The sequence below is a fragment of the Cynocephalus volans genome, chromosome 2 (genome assembly GCF_027409185.1).
Source record: "Cynocephalus volans isolate mCynVol1 chromosome 2, mCynVol1.pri, whole genome shotgun sequence".
Taxonomy (NCBI): domain Eukaryota; kingdom Metazoa; phylum Chordata; class Mammalia; order Dermoptera; family Cynocephalidae; genus Cynocephalus; species Cynocephalus volans.
Window position 1 is genome coordinate 221,370,877 of NC_084461.1, and position 21,038 is coordinate 221,391,914.

The 21,038-nt window shown below is 37.7% G+C and overlaps 1 protein-coding gene and 1 pseudogene across 1 annotated transcript in view; both read right to left on the minus strand.

Moving 5' to 3' along the window:
- ZNF33B (zinc finger protein 33B) overlaps nt 1–6,842 on the minus strand; it is a 65,644-nt gene extending 58,802 nt beyond the window's left edge. Inside the window, 2 exon segments of the mRNA XM_063084869.1 lie at nt 5,511–5,563; nt 6,750–6,842. Coding sequence (XP_062940939.1) covers nt 5,511–5,519 — 9 coding nt within the window. The 5' untranslated portion in view covers nt 5,520–5,563; nt 6,750–6,842.
- A 4,812-nt stretch (nt 6,843–11,654) lies between these two features.
- LOC134370830 (zinc finger protein 248-like) lies at nt 11,655–20,262 on the minus strand (annotated as a pseudogene).
- Between the last annotated feature and the right edge of the window lie 776 nt (nt 20,263–21,038).

A 21,038-nucleotide genomic window follows, 5' to 3' on the forward strand; every position in this document is an offset into this window, starting at 1 on the left:
TAAACATTCCATACTATATGAAAATATTGGTTAGCTATCATAAACTAAATACCAAAACAAAGACTGTTCAAGAACAGTTCATGTTTAATTTTGATATAAATACTCTAAATAAAACATTGACAAACTCAATCCATTCCAGTCTGTTAAAAGAGTAATTCAGCATGACCAACCAAAACTCAGGCTGCAGAAAATAAAATTATTTTGTTCACAGTATGTGCTCCAGACACTTAAAACAACTCATAGTAGGTGTTCAGAAAATATTTTCAGAATGAATGACCTAACATTTATTCTAAAAATCCAAACAGGTTAGATACTTGGGAGCTCCAGATATTGAAATTATCTGACACACAGACTTTAAACAGAACAGTGATTAAAATAATGAAGGCAAAAACATGGCAAGATGGAGAATGTCAACACAGAATTGAAAACTATGAGAAAGACTGAAGACAAATGGAAAACCTGAAAAGCAGTCAGAGATAAATGACACACTACCTTCAAAAGAGAAAATGTACCCCCAAACTGCAGAATATACATCCTTTTCAAATTCACATGGATTATTTTGACCACACTCTGGGATACAAAGCAGATTTCAACAAATTTCAAAGTTTCAAAGTACATACTTATTGCACATTGAGATTAAGATAGCAATCGGTAACAAAAAGATCAACTAGAAAATCCCTCAATGTTTAGAAATTAAGAGAAACTGAAGATTGGAGAATATTTTTAAATGTATTATAAAAAATACAACAGATCAGAACTTGTGAGATACAGCTTAAGCCATGCTTAGAAAGAAATGTGCCCTTAATAGCATGTATTAGAAAAGAGCTAAAAGAAAAAAAAAAAATGTATTCATTTTTTTAGAAAAAGAACAAATTACACCCAAACTAAGGACATGGAAGGATATATTACAGATCAGACATTAACAAATTAAAATATATATATACACACACAATAGAAAGTCAAAAGACAAAGACAAAGTCTATTCATTTAAAAGTCTAATAGACTTGACAATGCTATGGCAAGGCTGATCAAGATACACAGAGGAGAGGCCCATTCTCCAATATACAATGTGAAGAAAAACAATCCTACAGGTCCTACCATCAAAGAAAATATAATGAAGAAAATATTATGAACAACTATGCCAATAAATTTGAAAATTTAGCAAAAAAGGTCACATTCATAGAAAAATACAACTTAAAATTTATTAAAAAAAAAAATCTAATGTCCCATTATCTATTAAGGAAATCGAATCTATAAATATTCCTATGAAGAAAATTTCAGGCACAAGAAATACCACCAAAATTTAAACACAATCTTGTAGAGAAAAGCAAGAGGAAATACTCAAGAATCCATGTTACGAATACAGCATAACCTTGCCAATAAAACCTAACAAGAACATACCAAAATAAAATTACATGTCAATTTCTCTTATGGAAAAAATCCTAAACAAAATATTAAAGAACTAAATCTAGTAATATATAAAAAGCATAACATATGACCGAGTGGGTTTACTTCCTGTGTATCAAGTTAGTTATCAAGTTAGTTTTACATCTGAAAATCAATTACTGTAATTCAGAAATAAATAAAGGAAAAAAGCATTTTACAATCTAGATGAATGCCAAAAATCACGATAACATTGAACAGGCATTCATGATTAAAAAATGTAAATATATCAACTAGGAATAGAACGGGCATTCTTGATGTAATAACAAATACAAAAAAATACAGCAAAAATTAAATATTAAAAGGAAAGCTTTCTCTTTGAGAACAGAATCATGACAAGGAAGTTCACTCTTGCTTCTACTGCATATTATTTACCAGAGGCTCCAGCAGTATAATAAAGGAAGAAAGGTATAAGAATTGGAAAAAATAAAAAACAGTATCATTATTCTCAGATTATATATTTGTATATATAGAAAACCCAAACTCAAACACAGAAAAATTATCTGATATAATAAATTAGTATAGAAAAATTGTTAGATACAAGGTCAATAAATAAAAAATAATTTTACATATCAGCAAGAAGCAATTAGGAAATGCAATTAAAGACATACATATATTAACAAAAAAACATAAAAATAACAAGAGGTGTGCAAGAACTTTACACAAAAAATCGTTTAAAATCACTAAAGACATAAATGTAGGAAATATGCAGTGTTCACAGATCAGAAGATTCAATATTAAAAAGATAGGCAATTCTTTCCAAATTTATTTACACATTCAATTCAACCCCAAAGAAAGTTCCAGCAGGTTATTTTGTGAATACTAACAATATTTATATGGAAATGTAGTGGGCCAGGAAGAGCCAGGATCCTGCTGAAGAAGAAAAAATGTGTTAGGACTTACACTACTAAGTATTAAGACGTTCTGTTCCATTGGTTCTGTTCCACTGGCCCAGAAAGGACAAACAAACCAATGGAACAGAACAGAGTAAAAAAAAAAACCCAGACTTAATGTGTATAAATAATTTATGCAAATTTCACACTGCCAAACAGTGGAGAAAGGATAGTCTTTTCAAAAATAATTCTAGGCAGATTGTATGGGGGAAAAAAAAGCAACCTGACTACCTCATACAAAAGTTGCACATCAATTCCAACGAAACAGGTATAAAATGTGAAAGCCAAAATAATAAAAATAATAAACAATTTTTAAAAATAAGAAGGGATTATCTTCATGACCTTGGAAAAGGAAAATTAATCTTAAACAGAACACAAAGAACACCAATACTAACAAATATATTCAATAAACTAATCTAAGGATTGGCAAACTTTTCCCGTAAAAAAAAAAAAAGCCATTAAATATTTTAGGCTTTGTGGGACAGAAATTTCTGTCACAACTACTCAACTCTGCCACTGAAGTCACAAAATATATGTAAATAAATGAATCAGCAGGGAGGTATCAGGATTGTGAGAGGGGCATAAAGGAAGCTTCAGGAGTGCTGGTAATGTTTACTTTGACCTGAGTACCTTGGATTGGTAATAATTCATTGAGCTCTATACAGTGCTTAAGATTTGTGGGCTTTTCTACATATTGGCTATACACACAAAAATAAGATTTATTAAAAATTAAAATATATTTGAATTTATTGAATTTATTGACCCAAGACTACATAAAAAAGAAAACTAGTTTCAAAGTGCAGAACAAAAAAATAAAAAACTGCTAAAAAGTGAGTGATAAAACTTTTTTTTTAGATTAAACAGTTTTATAATATTAAGGACAAGTTTATGGAAAAATACAAGCAAAATTATGCAAAACATTAAAAGAATAACAATTTTTGAACGAGTGGGGCTAGTTGTGGGAAACAAAGATTAACTATTAAGAAAAGCAGAAATATAATTCAATAGATCCAAAATTACATCATCTCCATAACAAGTTAAAAAGACATTTGGAAAAATTAAACTCTCATTTTTAATAAAATAAGACTCAGTGGATAGTTTGTAAACATGACAAAATGTTATCTTGCTCAGTCCAAAGCCAGCAGCATAATGAAGAAACTTGGCAGACATTCCCATCAGATCTTGTCAATCCTTGGTCAGCAAGTGTTACCCTTGTATTGTGCTGCTTATTTTTAACAAATGTAAAAACATACAACTGGATCCCTTATCGCGTTATATTAAAAAATAATACCTAGATGGGTTAAGGTACTAAATATTTTTTTAAAGTTTAATATTTTTAGACAAAATATAGAAAAAATTCATTACGCCACTGGGGTAAAAAAAGATACTTGAAAAAAAGATACATAAAAAAGGACACGGAACTTTGTATCACAATGTAAAACATTCAGAAAGGATACCAGTAAGTTAAAAGAAAAAGGGCATACTGAGAGAAGATAATTAACAACAATTATAACAAAGGATTACCATTCAAAATGCATAAGAAATTCTTACAAAACTCAGAAAAAAACCTGAAAAGCCATAAATTTATGAAAGTTGCACAACCTCATTAGCAACAGACACCTGAAAATTAAAACAATGAGGGTTTTTACCCATTAATGTGGAAATAATTTTTAATATTAGGGAGGAGGGAGGACAAGTAATCTTCTAATGAATAGTAATGTACTTAGAAAAATGGGAAATCCTCATATCCTATAACTCAAAAATCATAGCTATTTACTCTAGAGCAGTGATTATCAAACTTAGTGAATATCAGTATCACATGGATGCTTTGTAAAATACAGATTGGTGGGCCTCACTCCCAGAGTTTCACTTCTGGTAGGTTTGGGAGTTGGGGCCTGAGAATCCACATTTCACACCAGTTCGAAGGAGATGCTGATGCCACTGGGTCAAAGGGTCTGACTTTCAGAAGCACTGCTCTAGAGTCTGGAGATACATCTGCATTTTGTGCACAGAGAGAGAATGACAAGGATGTTTGCAGCATTGTTTACATTACTGAAAAATGGAAATTATACTAAATGTCCATCAATATAATACAGTATATAGAATATAGTGTAGCCACACAATGGAATGCTATAGCATTAAAAGGAATAAACTACATATGGACAAATCTCAAATTATTGATCAATTGGGGAAAATATATACATCATATATACACTAAGACAATTTACATATTTTGAAAAGCACCCAAAACAATAAACAGTATTCTTTAAAAACGTATTTTTTTCAGTGTACACATAAAGGTAAAATGAGAAGACTAGTAGACAGAGGATTAAAACTTGAAACTGAACTATGGGACATGATGAGGAAAGACGCCAAGAAAGAGCCATCAGAAGAGTGGTATCAGAAGCTGACAAAGGAGACTTTCGAGGTGAGAACAGTGAGTAGGGAAAGGCAGCAGTTAATCAAGGAATACAACTAACTACAATTTAGTCATTGGTGACCTTACCTGGACACATTCCGAAAAAGTAGAAGGGAAGAACTAAGACATTATACTATGAGATTAAATGTGACTGAGAAGCTCAGAAACACTTTCCAGAAAATAACTTTGAATTTTCTACTGCACAACCTATATATACAGCCTGGCTAATATAAAATTGTTATGGAGAGTTTTCCTTACAGGCATGTGGGCTATTCATTCCTCTAAACATTCTTGGTTTTATGTCAGGATCAAACAAGACCATCAGAAAACTGACTACTTGAACCATGTCTTGAATCCTTTTATGCCCACTGTAGAACAGACTGAAGCAATGGGCTGCATTAATTTCAGGGCTGAATGGAAGGTTATTTACTATGTGTCGCTAAGTTGTGACCAAAAGAAGGTATCTTCCAGGAAATCTTTGTACCTTCAGAGAAACCAATATCCAAAATACAGTGTCTTCCTTTCTGCCATGATTGTTGGAAACATCAGATACATCTTTGTAGTTCAACTTAGCGACCTTAAGATCACACGATCAGTATATATTAACATGCCGATCTGACCCTACTATTGATGTGTTACTTTGTTTTCTGTGAAGTTCCATTTTTTTATTATTCTCATCTTAACATATTGACTCTTATGAATCTGTCAAAGTACAGTATAAAATAAAGTGGGGAATGAATAAACAAACAACTTACCTTGTTCATTTTGTCCTGTTCTTGGAAGTATGTAGACAACTCTGAAGATACAGCTGAGTTAGAAGAAAAGGAATGAGGTCATGAAATATTTGGCCCGCCTGGCAGCTCTTGAATTCTTCTGTCCTAAAAGCTACATAAACCCGCTAGATAAAATGCTCCCTTTTGGAGAATGTCAATGTCCCTTTGACTCTTCAGAATGGGCAGGGGGAATGGTGAAAGACCACCTATTACTCTTATATAATCATATAGCTCTTGGGCACAACATTTCACTGGATGAGTGTAAATATGTGCTTCCTAAGGATTTTAACAGTTTAAATCTCCCTTAAGGTTCACAAAACATTTAAAACGGCGATATTGGATAAACAAGTTAACCATACACCTAATGAAGAAACGTTAACATTTCACTAAAAATGTTGTTAAAAAACATACGCAGGGCTAAGCTGTCCACCAATTTTCCTACTAATGTTACCTAATTTAGCAGCCCCACAAAGTCATTAAAAGCAGTACTTAAAGGGAAAAAAAATGTTTTAATTTAACTTTGTTGCTGTTTCTCAAAAAGATGTTTTATAAGAAACTTGCTCTGACTTGTAGACAATATTGGCTTGGGAGCCAGGAGATCCGATTTGTAGTCGCCGCCACTAACAAACTGCGATCCTGAATAAATCACTAATCTTCAGAAACAAAAAAAAATTGTTTCTTCTACCAAATGAGAAAAAAAATAGTTAATTCTTGAAGATGGTTCCTGAGTAGAGCCAGTCAGTACAAAGGAACAGCATATATCAAGAGGCAGTGATGAACATGTTTAGACAGCAGTTCAGAATCTAGAACGGATGAACAGAGAAACAAGGGAAGGGTCTACACAGGACTGATCAATGGAACCAGCTGGGGCTGGCGGGCCGTCCTTCACAAGCAACGCCTCACACGCACCCATCGCGCACGCGCTCTTTCCACAGCACCGCTCCCTCCCCGGTGGCTCGTGGCAGGCATCACGCAAGCGCGCATGCCTCCCCATCGCGGCACCACAGAACTGTAGGGACAACGCCGCCCGCTCAGTCCCGGAGCGGCTCGGCACGTGCGAATCCGACCTCCTGTCCTAACAGAGACGCCGCCACCGCGCCGTCCGGGACCCTGCCGCGGGAGCCGCGTGGCTCCTCCCCACCGCTAAACACCGGCTGCCGCCTGCCCACCCCCGAGCTGCGCAGGGACCCCCGGGTCCTCACTCAACCCTCCGGGGCTCACCTGCCGCTCCCCCGTCATGTGACAGAGGCCCCAGAAAAGCGCGTAAACTCGGCGGGCCGAAACTGCCTGAAGAGAACACAGGGAAAGGCGGAAGCGCAGAGGCGTCGGGCAGCACCAGGCATGCGCAGAGCCAGGGCGGATGCAGTCAGCGCCCTTCGTCGAAACTACCGTTCCCGTGAGGCTCCGCGCCAGGCCGATTAGGGAGAGGCGTGGCCTGGCTTAGGGCTGGGGGTGGGGCGGGCCTGAGGTGGCGCCTGGAGATCCAGAAGTGACTGTCAAGGGAGGGAAAGCTGTGTGTCAGCTCCAGTTTTAAATAGTAAGAAATAGATGTCATTGATACAATAAAAACTTACTGTCCGACACAAAAAAAGGTGGGGGGAGAACTAGCTCATTAGTCACGAAAGCAATAAACATAAATTGTAGGTGGATCAGAAAATAGACAGTACAAAAGAAGGAAAAAATACCACGTTCTTTCCTCTGTGACATTAGAATTACTTAAATAAATGGAGATATACTCTTTCATGGGAAGGAAGACCAAATATTCTTTGACAAAATTCCAGTAAGAATCTCAACAAATTTTTGTATTTTTTCCCTTTGATTTTTAGTGTATTGTGTACTTTACAAAAGCATTTTCAACTTTATCTGTAATAAATAATAAAAACTTAAACTAAAGCCAGAAAACGGTTTAAAAAGCAGGAAAATGCCTAAGAAATATCAGTATGTAATATTTCTGTATTATTCGAAATAGTTTGACACCTTCTTCATGAAAGTAAGAGGCCATGATTATTCTCCAAATGTAGTATAGAAAATGTAGCATTTTAAAACAATGAGAGGCGAATGAGACATTCCAAACAACATGTCGTTCCAAACAATCTGGAATATAAATAAGGTTATATACATGGATCACATATGATAAAATTTCTAATGGAGTCTAGATTTGAAACGTTTGACGTAAACCACCAAATTAATATAAATTATAAAATTTGAGATGTGACACCAAAGACAGAAACTGTAAATTTAATATATGATACATTTTATAATAGAAAAAATAAGCAACTCAATTCTAATAAATTTTTTTTAAAAAAGATTAAAAGCAAAATAAACGGGGGTTGGCCCATTAGCTCAGTTGGTTAGTGTGGTGTTATAGAAGCAAGTAAGTGAGGAAATTATATTTTACTATTGGAAAGAAAAGATTTATTAATTTTTAAAGAGTTCATTGAATCATTAGAAAAAAGTTTAAATGGGCTAAAGAACTGAGCAGTAATATAACACAACAGAAAATGTAAATGAATAATAAATGTATGAAAAAGGTCCATTTTGGGAATTGAAAGAAATGCAAATATTTAAGTAAAAACGTCAAATTTTATTGAGATTTAAATTGTTTTAATTTATTTTTAAATTTACATACAGAAAAGTTCACTTTATTTGGTGAACAGTTTAATAAGTTTTGATAAATGCATTGATTTATGTAACCACCACCACAGTCAGTGTATGGAACAGTCTGATCACCACCCAAAAAATGTCTTCATGCTATCCTTTTAAAGCCAAATTCTCATCAGTTATAACCTCTGGCAACCACTATCTACTCTTTGTTCCTCTAGGTTTGCCTTTTCTAGAATGTTATATAAATGGAATCATACAGTATGTCATCTTCGAATCTGGTACTTTTTACTTAACACAATGCAAGTGAGATTCTTCCATGACATTTTGTGAATCAATACCCCTCTTCATTTTTATTGCCAAGTCCTGTGTTCTGTGGTATGGATTTACCACAGTTTACTTATCCATTCCCCAGTAGAGGGACATAGAAGATGTTTCCAATGTGGGGAAATTATGAATACAAAAAACATCATTTTGAAAAATAAGATTTCAAAAGATTGAGAAGAGTAATATATACCTGTGGCACAGGCTAGAGGAAATGTTTAATCCTGTATTAGTCAGGGTTCTCCAGAGAAATAGAACCAATAGGATATTTGAGTTATATGGAAGTAAACAAATCTAAGTGTTTTTCCCATACTCTTACTCTGCAACAATCAATACAGAAGATTTCCCTAACCAAACGTGTGGGGGTTTCTCCCAATACACCAAGCCAGCAATCATTTCTACAGCAGACACCAACTGGGTGACCTCCAATTCAATTCTGACACTATCTACCTGGAGACAGCATCAGATCCCACAGGTTGAGGGCTAAATCCCCCAGACTGCCAGATACCACTTCAGATACCACTTCAGATACCAGGGAGTCACATGTCCAGGCCTACAAAACCTCTGACTGACTGGCTTCAAATTGGGGATCCCATGACCCACTCCTTGGGTTTGATTAATTTGCTAAAGTGACTCACAGAACTGAGGGAAATACATTTACCAGTTTATGAAGAGTTGCATAGGGCAAGGTATGGTGGGAGGGGTATGGAGCTTTCATGCCCTCTGCAGGCACGCACCCTCCAGGAACCTCCACGTGTTCAACTATACAGAAGTTCCCTGAGCATAGTCTTTTGGAATTTTTATGAAGGCTTCAATACATAGGCATGATTGTTGATAGATCACTGGTCATTGGTGATCAGCTAAACCTTCAGGTCCTCTCCCCTCCGCAGAGGTTGCAAGGTGGGGTTGAAAGTCCCAACCCTCTAATCCTGCCTTGTCCTTTCCAGTAACCAACCCCCATCCTGAAGCCACCTATGGGCTGCCAGTCATCAGCCAACTCATTAGCATACAAAAAGACAGTACTTTGAAGATTCTAAAGATTTTAGGAGTTATACACCAGGAAACGGGATGAAGACCAAATATATATTTCACAGTATTGAGAGAGAGAGTGAGAGAAAGAGAGAGAGATTTGGTTTACGTGATTATGGAAGCTAAGAAGTCCCGCAATCTGCCATCTGCAAGCTGGAGACCCAGGAAAGCCAGTGGTGTAATTCTATCCAAGTCTGAAGGCCTGAGAAGCAGGGGAGCTGATGGTGTAAATCGCAGTCCAAGGGCGGGAGAAGATGAGATGAAATGTCCCAGCTCTACAATGAGGCAGAAAAAAAAATGGGCGAATCCTTTTTACTCTGCCTTGTGTTCTATCCAGGCCTCAATGGATTGAATGATGCCCATCCACATTGGGGAGGGCAATCTACTGAGTCCACCAATTTAAATGCTAATCTCATCCATAAACACCCTCACAGACACACCCAGAAATAATGTGGGTACCCCATGTCCCAGTCAAGTTTACACATACAATTAACCATCCAACCTACTCAATTTTATCATGAGTTTAGTTCATGTAAACTCTCTGGAAGTTCATTTTATCAAATGTTAAATAACTTTTAATCTAGCAATCCCACTTATATGACTATATATGACCTTATAATAATAAATTTTCTTTCATGTATGTACAAGTATGTTTATATCAATCAGAGTCCAGATGGTAAAAAAGAGATGACTCAAGTATTACAACACAGAGAGTTTGATAGAGAATTGGTTAAAACAGGTGTTTGAAAGGTAAAAGGGAACACTGAGCTAACACAGGGATAAAAACTGCAGACAGCAGCTACCAGCCTACGGCTGAGAAACAAATGAAAGAGGTTAAGGTTCTCAGAACCTAGCAGCTAGGTAAGTAGCCCCAGAGCCAGAATTAGACAGCTGAGGACCCAGTGGTTCCTGGGTCCTGCTGGTACCTCAGGTACTCAGAGGAGAGCTTTGCAGAACTGGAATTCAGATTTCAAAAGGGTGCTGTCCAGTTGCTGCTGGACTTTCAGAAAGGCATGCTGGGACAAGTCAGAATTTAAATCCCCTTTGAAAAGTGGCTCTTTTATTGGGAGAGAGCCAGAACTAAGAATCTGATGTATGCTATGAATTGTTTCTTCATGAACATGAACCTTTTCAACTAGTGACACAATTTCACTTAGATACTCAGTGAAGTTCATGAAGTTTCTGCACCTCAGTGGACACCAGTTTAACAACTACACTGGAGACAAAGATGTCAGTCAGTTTCTTGGTTATCTGCTTATGGAATCTGTGACTGTTCTTCAAATGGGGAGGGCTGGAGCTCATGCACTTTAGAGGAGCCTGAGCTTGATAAGGTAGAAGCCAGCTATTCACCGGGGCAATGTTCCCCTTCACCCAAATGAGCTGAATATCCAGACCGTCTGCCATTCTCGTCCTAGAGCCAGAGGGATCATTTAGTCACTTTGTTATGCAGGTACTCAGTGAAGTATGTTAAGTGGTCTGGTTTTACAGGGTTGGTTGGTTGGAGCTGGGCAGGCATTTGGTTAGAATACTAGTCATTCAGTCAGCCAGGGAGTCAGGCAAGCAAGAGGGATTTGGCAAGGATTAAAGCATCAAGCAAAAGTTTCCCACACGCAACAATATAACAGCCCTCTGCAAAAAGACCCCTCTTCATCTGTTAGGGGATGAATTGTGTCTCATCAAAATTCATTTGTTGCAGTTCTAACCCCCAGTACCTCAGACTCTGACCATATTTGGAGATAGGTTCTTTAAAGAGGTAATTAAAATGAGGTTATAATCCGGTATGACTGGGTGTCTTTTTTAAGAAGCAGAGATTAGGTCACACACAGAGAGAGAAGACCACGTGAGGAGACAATGGGAGAAGATGGCCATCTACAGCCAAGGAGAAAGGCCTCAAAAGAAACCAAGCCTGCTCCTTGATTTTGAATTCTCATCTCCAGACTGTGAGACAATAAATTGCTGTTGTTTAAGCTGCTCAGTCTCTAGTACTTTGTTATGGCAGTCCTAGCAAACTAAAACACCCTCCCACAGCAGACTGAGATGTTTTACAGAGTGTACAGAAAATCTGACTCTTCCCAGGAGTCCAAATAAGACTTCTGTTTGCTGAATAAAAGAGAGAGACTTGATAAGGAGGAGGAGGCAGACACCATGCAGGGAAAGATGGCATTCATTACCTCAGTCCAGAGAGCCATCTTCAGAGACAACGTGGTCTGAGGACTGAATGGTAGGAGAGAGGCAATGGGGAGGGCTATTGTAGCGCAGCCCCTCGTCACTGGCTCTGTCTCCTGGTCTCCGTGGAATGAGTCCAGCAAGCTGGCAAACTATTTCTACCCAGGTGGGAAACTGAAACTAAAATGAATAAAGATTGAATCAGAATCCTAAAAATTCCATCCCCACAAGAACAGGTGGCCATCAAGTAGATTCTAAGAATTCTAATATATTCTGTAATATATTACAAAATATCAAAGGTCACAGTAATTTAAATGTCATGTTTTGCATGGTATAAACAAATAGTTGAGTGAAATGGAGCTCAGAACAGGTCACAGACATGGAAGACATTGCTATTTATTGGATTCATGATGAAACCACAGGAGAGGTATGGTGTGGGTCTGAGCTGCTTAGAATCAGGAGGCCAAACACTGTTGAGTCTATTCACCATCAAGCTTCTCTTTACTTTTCTACATTTGTATACATATTATTTCTTATTTTCTCTAACTGCAAACAGCATTTTCTTGATGTAGGTGATCCAGGGTCATCAAGTAACTGGAATAGAAACACCTCCAATTATGAAAATCCTAGGAAAAGCTCTCAGTGGCTCCACTTAGGTCAAATACTCATCACTGAACTCTTCAATGTGGGACTAGGAGGGTAGGGTCCTAAGATCGGCCCAAGTGGGTCATGCACCAGCAGTAAAATAAAGTGGACAGGAATACAGAGCCTATGAATGCAACAGCCACTGCAAAAGATAACTGTACATAATAAAAAGAATTTCAAATCATTGAATAGTGAATGAATCAAATAGTGAAAGATCAACTGTCTGCTCATTTGGAAAAAAATAAATTTGGATCTTTACTTCACACCATATTTAATCAAGTAACAACAGAAAGGGGCCAAGAGATTATCCTATTTTACTTAAACACATTTGTTTCATACATGTCAAAGAGAAGAAAAACCTGAAAAAATGAGATGTTCTAAAAAGAATTTGGTATCAACTCAAGAAGCAGAAACTTCTTTCATATAATGGAATGAAAGACAATTTTATTTCTAATGTTTAAACTGTGAAGTTAAATGCTTTTACCTCTAACAACAGAAAACTCCATGTCAAACTGTTTGATATGTATGAGGTGGGCAATATTATCTCCATTTTACAGATGAAATAACAAAGGCATAGAGATTAAATCACCATATAGTCACACAGATAAGTGGCAGAGATAAAACAGCTTGTCTGAGAAAACTATGCTTTGTTGCATATTCCTAGGGAAAAAAAATATGGCATTCTAGCACACTAAATACAAATGCCGAAAAGTTCTTGCTTTACATAAAACCTGAGCTTCACACTCTCTGCATAGGCACATCATTTAAACAAATCACCATATAAAACAGGAATAATTTATTCCTTTTAATCTGTACAGTATAATAAGTACTAATATTCAAGGCCACTTTGGAAAATTAACTCAGATGTATATTATAAAAAAGTTGCATAGCTGATACTTGCATATTTTAAGGAAATTTTGGTTTTATTAAACAGTTTAGCTCATTTATTTAAAAACAGCTTGGTAACAATGTCCATACACATTTATGTATGGTAGGAAAGAGTAGAGGAACACATATAAAATATGATATTTCATACTTTCAAATATTTCTTTTAATATATTCTGGTATGAATATATGAAGAGAAAACAGTTGTACCTAGTGTTAGAAATCTTAGGATATCTAAGATTAAATAAAAGTGCATTGTTTCCACAATTATTATGGGGTCCAAAACAAAAATTGAGCACACATTACGATAGCTGTTAAAAAGCATGTTCACATGCACAAGGGTACTTCAAAAGGTCTGCAGAAAACTGTAATTAAAAGATAATATGAATTTTCCCATTAACCTTTTGAAGATGCCTCATATATGCCTGACATAGCTCAAAGGCTATTCACATATACATTTAATGCTGCTACTCTGAGCAACTTAATTGTATTTTTCCTAAAGATACATATTCTATGGTGAGGATGACTATAAATAAACATACTGTGATATATTTTTAAAAAAGTGCTTGATACAGCATCCAAAACATTATTCCAGGATAAAATTTTTAGATGAAGATTTACCCCCATTTCCTAAACTGAAAATTTTCTTTCATTAAATATTTTCTGATATATAAAATTTGAAGTGTTTTTCAAGATTATAAGGTTGTATTCTACTCTCAATTATCTGATGTTCAATAAGATGTTGCTTCTCTGTGAAAAAATTCCAAAATTAATTTTGCATTTTGGGTTTTTCCCTTGTGAATCTCTGATTTACAAAAAGTTTAAGTTGTCGATGAAGGCTTATTAAAAAGCAAGATGTTGACAGGGGCTTCTTCCCTATTGAATTCTCTGACATATAGTGCTTCCTCACATCTTCATTAGATTCACAGTGTGTGTGATATACGGGATAGCTAGGATATGTGATGGCAACATAAATGTAATTACTCAATGAAGTACAAGTTTATTTCTTGTTCATGAAAAGACTTAAGGGAGATCACAGACAAGAGGGAACTTGGTTCAGAAGTCATTCAAGACCCTGGTTTATTCCAGTTTATGATCTGCAATTTCTAACACAAATTGTCCTAGGGAGAACCTCGATTCCCCTTCAACAGAAAAAGAAAAGTGGGAAGTAGGGCAGATGTCAAATGAGGTATTTTACAGGCTTGGAAATGATATATGTGACTTGTGTCCACATTTTATGAGCCAGAGCTTGGTGACATGGGCCATATTGATGAAAGGAAGGCTGAAAAATCTTGAATGGTTGTGCACTCAAACAAAACGGCAGAGGTATTGGGGAAAACATAGCCAGTTTCTGCCACATAGGGTTTCTGCCCTATGTGAGTTCCATGATGCGAGTTTCCTGATGATTAGTAAGGGTTGATTTCTGGCAGAAAGTTTTCCCATATTCACTACATTTATAGGGTTTCTCCCCGTGTGAGTTCTCAGATGATTAGTGAGGATAGATTTCTGATGGAAATTTTTCCCACATTCATTACATTCATAGGGTTTTTCACCTGTGTGAGTTCTCTAATGTTTAATAAGAATTGACTTTATATGAAAAGATTTCCCACATTCATTACACTAAAAGGTCTTCTCTCCTGTATGAGTTCTCTGATGTATATCAATGGCTGACTTACGACAGAAGGCTTTCCCACATTCATGACATTGAAAGGGTTTCTCCCCTCTGTGAGTTCTCTGATGTTGAACAAGGACTGACTTCTGGTAGAAGGTTTTCCCACAATCATTACATTCAAAGGGTTTTTCCCCTGTGCGGGTTCTCTCATGTTGAGTGAGGGATGACTTCCGGTAAAACGACTTCTCACATTCACTACATGTGTAGGCTTTCTCTCCTGTATGTGTTCTCTGATGTTCTATGAGGGCTGATTTGTGACTGAAGTTCATCCCACACAAATTATATTGATAAGGTTTCTCTCTTGTGTGAACTCTCTGATGGACCATGTGGGTTGACTTCAGCTGGAAGGACTTCGCACATTCATTACATATAAAGGGGTTCTCCCCCATGTGAGTTCTCTTATGTATATCAAAGGCTGACTTCTGATGGAACATTTTTCCACATTCATTACATTGAAAGGGTTTCTCCCCTGTGTGTGTTCTCTTATGCACTATAAGGTTTGACTTGTGGGTGAATGTTTTCCCACATTCACTACATTGAAATAGACTGTCTCCTCTCTGATTTTTCTGAAGTTGAGTAAAGTGTGACATCCTGCTGAAATTATTCTCAATTTGATTGCTTTCCTATTGCTTCATTCATGTGAAGACTCCACAACATTTCAAGAGAGATGACTTCTCAGAGGTTTTCCTACACTCATACACATAGAGTTTTTCTCCTGTATGTATTTGCCTATGTGAAATTATCTTTTTTCTGAAAGCTATTCCACATTTATTATATTCAAAAATTTGCTCTAAAGTTTGAATATTTAGTTGCTGAATAACACCATCATTATTACCAAGGGCATTCTCATTTTAATAGTTCTCTTAAGAATTATCTTGCCTATGAGCTTTTTCCTGATTAACATCACATAATTTTTCACATACATGTAACACATCAGTCTTCCTTCTTGAAGATTTTCTATTACTACCAATTGATATTGAGACATTTTTCAAAATCATTCGATGTAAGTCATGTTTATAGGGCATTTTTCTTGAAGAAACAAGGTCAGTGTTCATATTAAATGATTTTCCTAAAGAAATAACTGTCTCTGAAGTCACTGTTCTGCTGTTCAATGCAACCTGTTGCAAATATTTGTCTTGGTTTTCGAGGATTATCTCTGTCAGACCATAAGCTTTGGAGACATTGAGAAATTTTTTAAAAATTGAAGATATCATAAGAATTTTTAACATATTTCTAATGGAATTGGACTAAGCTGCAAATGCCCTAATATATATTTAACTTTTTGGTTTCAGTAGTCTCCCAGGATCAAAGTGTTCCAATCTAGTTTCCTTGGGAAAACAAATGTGGGGGAAAAGGAGAAAAACTGTTAGTGATTCAGCATTTTGCAAATACAACATTCAAAATGGATAGATATGAAGATATAAACTCAAAGAACAGTGAAAGAGGATAGAGGATTTTATAGGAATGGTAGATTCAGGTAGGAGAAAAATCACAGAGAATGTGATGGTTCTAACTGAGCTAATGAACAGTAATTGCAGTGACAAGGAAAACCAGTAGACAAAGGTGTTCGTGGGGAAAATACAAGAAATTGAGGAGACAGACTACTGGACCAGAGTCGACTGGGTACATACATATGTTGGTGTGATCATCTAGTGAATATACACTGAACTTCATATCAGTATGACTACAAGATTCCCATGGAAAATCACATCAATGATGACTGCTAACTGGACATGTGTGGTTAAATGACAGAACTACAGGTCAAGCCTTAAGGACAAGCCCTAAGGCATATCGAAAAGACAATAGGTTGTATAAATAAACAGGTCATTTTATCCTTGCTAAGAGAACATCGCAGAAGATTTTCAATTCATAGATCATATGGCAAGGGACCCCGAAGGGGTGGATTGTGGAGAAAATAGGATAATTTAGTCAGGCTCCCTCAGCTCAGGTCTGGTTGGGTGGTTGAGTAGCACATTTCTTGTAAACAAGCTGTGTGGGTGGAGTTAGTGTGCACCTGCACCCATGTATCTTTCTGGTTAATTGCTTTTGTGTGTTCCACAGTTTTGTTAAGCAGGCTGGCAGCAGAGAGCTCCAGTCTATCAATAGAGCATGTTTGGTCTGCTACCAGCTGCTCAGTTTCAGTTTTTCTTTGGATTTTGCTGGTAGCCTTTGAATTTCTGAGTTTCTCCTGTGGACTGCTTAACTCATAGTGTTGTGTGTGCTGAATAAAGACTAATACTTCTTCAACCAAGGCTTCAAGGACCTTTTTGCCAGTTACCTAGCTCATAGACCTGCATGTGAAGGGTTTGTGAATGAGCTCAAGGGGTCTGTGAGCTTCAGACCCTAGCCCTAGCTCTACATCTATCTAATCTTATTTTTTCAATACCATTTACTGAATACTGCAGTGTAGTAAATTGTTGTAATTTTATGTTGCCTTAGCATCCTTTTTGATCATAAGCTAAACTTTCTCATACCAGAAGCAAGGCCTAGTCACCCTTGATGCAGGTTCCATTCTCTGCCCTGCAAAAGGGCATCTGCCAGTATAAACAAGCTTCTGGGAGAGCTTGTCACAGGCCAGATACTTAGGCAGTAGGATGTCCTCCTAGATAAAGGAGTATCCCATGAAAGGCCCACTGTAAACATCTCCAACCAAACCATGGCGTCCCATCAGTACAGGGCTAGGGTTTATAGCCAGGAGAGAGACTCAAGACCAAATTAGAAAAAAAATATATTATTTATACTATCTCCACTGTTTGAAATTACAATTTTAACATACACTGAATTCTTATGTACTTGTATATTTGGATCTGTTTCTGTGCTTTATCTTTTTAAAAAAATTTATCAATATACAGTGTAGTTGATTTCCATGTCCCTTTACCAATTCCTGTTTCTGTGCTTGTTTTGAAGACAGTACCAACATTTTATATTACTTTTATAATGATTTGCATTTCCAAAAAGGTTCATGGCTATTCTTCAAGGTTATTTCCGAAGGAAGGTAAAAATTATTTTGTCAAGTAAAACAAAACCAAGCTCTCCATCAAAAAATTTTATTGAGGTTTTGCTTGAGATTGTGTAAACTTTTATAGACTTCTGTAATTTTAAACAAGAATATAAAAAAATTGAATTTGTCCTTTTGCAAAAATCCCCCCTCCCCTTTCCTCCCTTTTAGAGCATTTCCTTGAGAAACTACTAACTGTAAATTCTTTCTCTGCCTCTTTGAGTTTTGGTAAATCTTTAAAAAAAGTAATTAAGCCTCTTGCTAGTCTTACAAGCCAGGAAGTTTTTTGTTAGTGGCCTTGAGCCATGTCTTTGAAATGTAAACATCAAGGAAGATTGAACCCCATCTCCTTGTCTCTGTGGTAAAACTACTAGATTCCTGTTACATGTTGTAACTACCTGCTTGTCACAGAGATACAAAAAGCTTTAGTTTTCATTTGGATAAAGGCAATTAACTAATACAGATGGCTACCCCAACTACCAGGTGAATTTAAGATGAATTATATGTAGCAAATGGTGCAGCGAAGTCCTCTTACTTGAGGATAAGTTATCTTTTATCTTGAGAACATGTAATGAGTTGCACCTGCCTGGCAATATAAAAATGTGATATGTGTTTTTGCAAATTCATTAGCAGATTGCCTGTGATGTGCACTGCAGTCTGTTTTACTGTTTATTCAGTGATAAAATTGTATTGTTCTTTTCTCCAACTGTGGAGAGAATTTTCTGGGATACCAAGAGACTTTATTTTTAATTATTTCCTCGACATCTCCCATCCAGAAAAGTGGTGCATGTATATACACACATATATTTACATTTATAAATGTAAATATGTCTCTATATATTCTATTATATATTGCAATATTATAATATATACAATTCATAGAATCATAATCCATATAATTATAGTATAAATGATAAAATATAAAACATAATTCATAGAAATATAATCATAGTCTAATGGCTAGATTCCTTGTCCTTCCCTCTCCTTTAAATCCTTATTTTTACCTTTGATTTAATTGTGTTAGCTAATATTTGCCTGTATGTAAGTTTTACCTGGAGTGTGTTAAGGGTTAAACAGCTAAACGCATTTCTGTACTCTGTAGTTCTGTGGTCATAAGCTTGTTTTTGTGTTAGCAAAAAACCACAGACTGCTAGCTCTTTCCTGAGTAGGTGAGAGACAGAGTTGTTCTCTAAAGCAAACCCCTGGGGCCGGCCCGTGGCTCACTCGAGAGAGTACGGTGGTGATAACACCAAGGCCACGGGTTCAGATCCTGTATAGGGATGGCCACTTAGCTCACTGGCTGACCATGGTGCTGACAACACCAAGCCAAGGGTTAAGCTCTCCTTACCGGTCACCTTTAAAAAAAAAAAATAAAGCAGACCCCTCCTCAAGTAACCATACTTCCTGCCCGTGCACCCAGGTGTGAAAAAGACCCTTACTCAAAACCATGTACCCACTGTCTGGAAACAAGTCTTGCTCCTTGACCATGCTTCCTGTTGTCGTGCCCAGCTGTAAAACGGTTGAGCCAGCTGCGATCAGCCCCTTACCCAAAGTAACCACTTGCTTAAGACCCCAGATATGGGGGACTCCACCTGAAGACAGGCAAAAGAGCCAATAGAAATGCTCGCTGCTTACCTACCCCCCCAAAGTATTAAAAGCTTAGGCCCCCCTGTAAACGGAACTTGGGGCTTCGGAATTCTAATCCCCCTGAGTCAGCCGGCTTACTAAAATTGTGTTCTCCGCCCTGAGTGACTGAGTTTCCTTGGCGACACCCTTGCATAACAATAGAATATATATTTATATATATGATATATAATTCATAGAATATATTGATATATAATACATAGTGTTTTAAACTTAATTTTATTATGAAAATTTTAATTTTTTGTAATTTTGGATGGAAACTCATTTCTATCGTTGATACAAGAGTAAGCTGATGTCATAAAGTTAGTGACCAGGAAAGATATAATTTGTTTTACACATTCTGTATGTATTTCTCCGTGAAATGCCAGTTACGATATTCTACACTATTAGGATAAAATTTGTGTAAAAATCTAAGAATGTACACCTAACAATAAGCGTTGTTTTCTTTTGGGAAGTGGTATGTGTGGCACTCGTCCTGTGTTTTAGCTCATACATATCTTCTGGTTTATTACATGTCACGTATCATATGCACAGTTTTGAAGCTAGCATTCCCGAGATAAAGTCAGCGTCACAGGGTAGTATTCTTTGAATGCACCACTGTACTTAGTTCCAAGTACTTAGATTTCTCCTCGGTGCTCATCGCACCGCCTCACGGTAGCCTGCCGTCTTGGCTGCCAGTCGGAACAGTCGTCACCGTCAGTACCGACGGCCCCTGCCCTCAGGAAACGCCCGCAGCAGCCGCCCAGCCGCTGGAGGACGCCCGGTCTCATGGCGTCATCCGGAATGGAGTCGCCGCCGAGGCCTCTGGGAAGCGTAGTTCCGGGGTGTGGCCGGGGCGTCTGCGCATGTGCAGTGCCGTCTCTCTTCTGGCGTCCCCTTTTGTCTCACGCCGGAGGGGGGTAAAGGACTCCGGGGCTGGCAGGCCTCTGTGGCGTCGCAGAGGGCGGGGCCTGGGCTCGACCCCCGCAGGTGTGTCAAAGGTCTCTGCGTCCGGCAGGGGACAGGGAGGCGGGGTCTACGCGACCGCGCCCAGTTAGAAAACCTGGAGAGGCGGCCTTGCAGCCCCGGAGCGGCCTCCGCGGAGGGCCGGGGAGGGGCTCTGGGGAGAGGGTCCCGGAGGCCGGCTGTCTGCACTCGTGTCTGACGCAGGAGCTGTATTTTCCCGACCTGTGTCCTGGGGCGCAGGGGAAAGCGGGGCGCCGGAGAGAGCGGCTCGTGTGACGCGGGTCCCTGTCGCAGCACGTTGGGGCGCTTGTCTGCCGCGCTGGCAGCGCTGAGTTGGGCTTGGATCCATGACAGTGCGACTCAGATCCTCATCTGTGAAATGATGATGATTATAACCGTCAGGGTCGTTTGCTGTGTTGAATAGGGTAGCAGACCTAAAGTATGATAAGGACTCAGAAGGGTGAGCTGCTTTTGTTATTTCAAGGCAAGCTGTTTTAGTTATTGGCTCATTTAATCATCATAACCCTCTATTCGATATAACCACCTCCGTTTTAATAAGAGTATTGAAGCTTCAGAAAGATAGAAGGTTTACCGAGTGTTA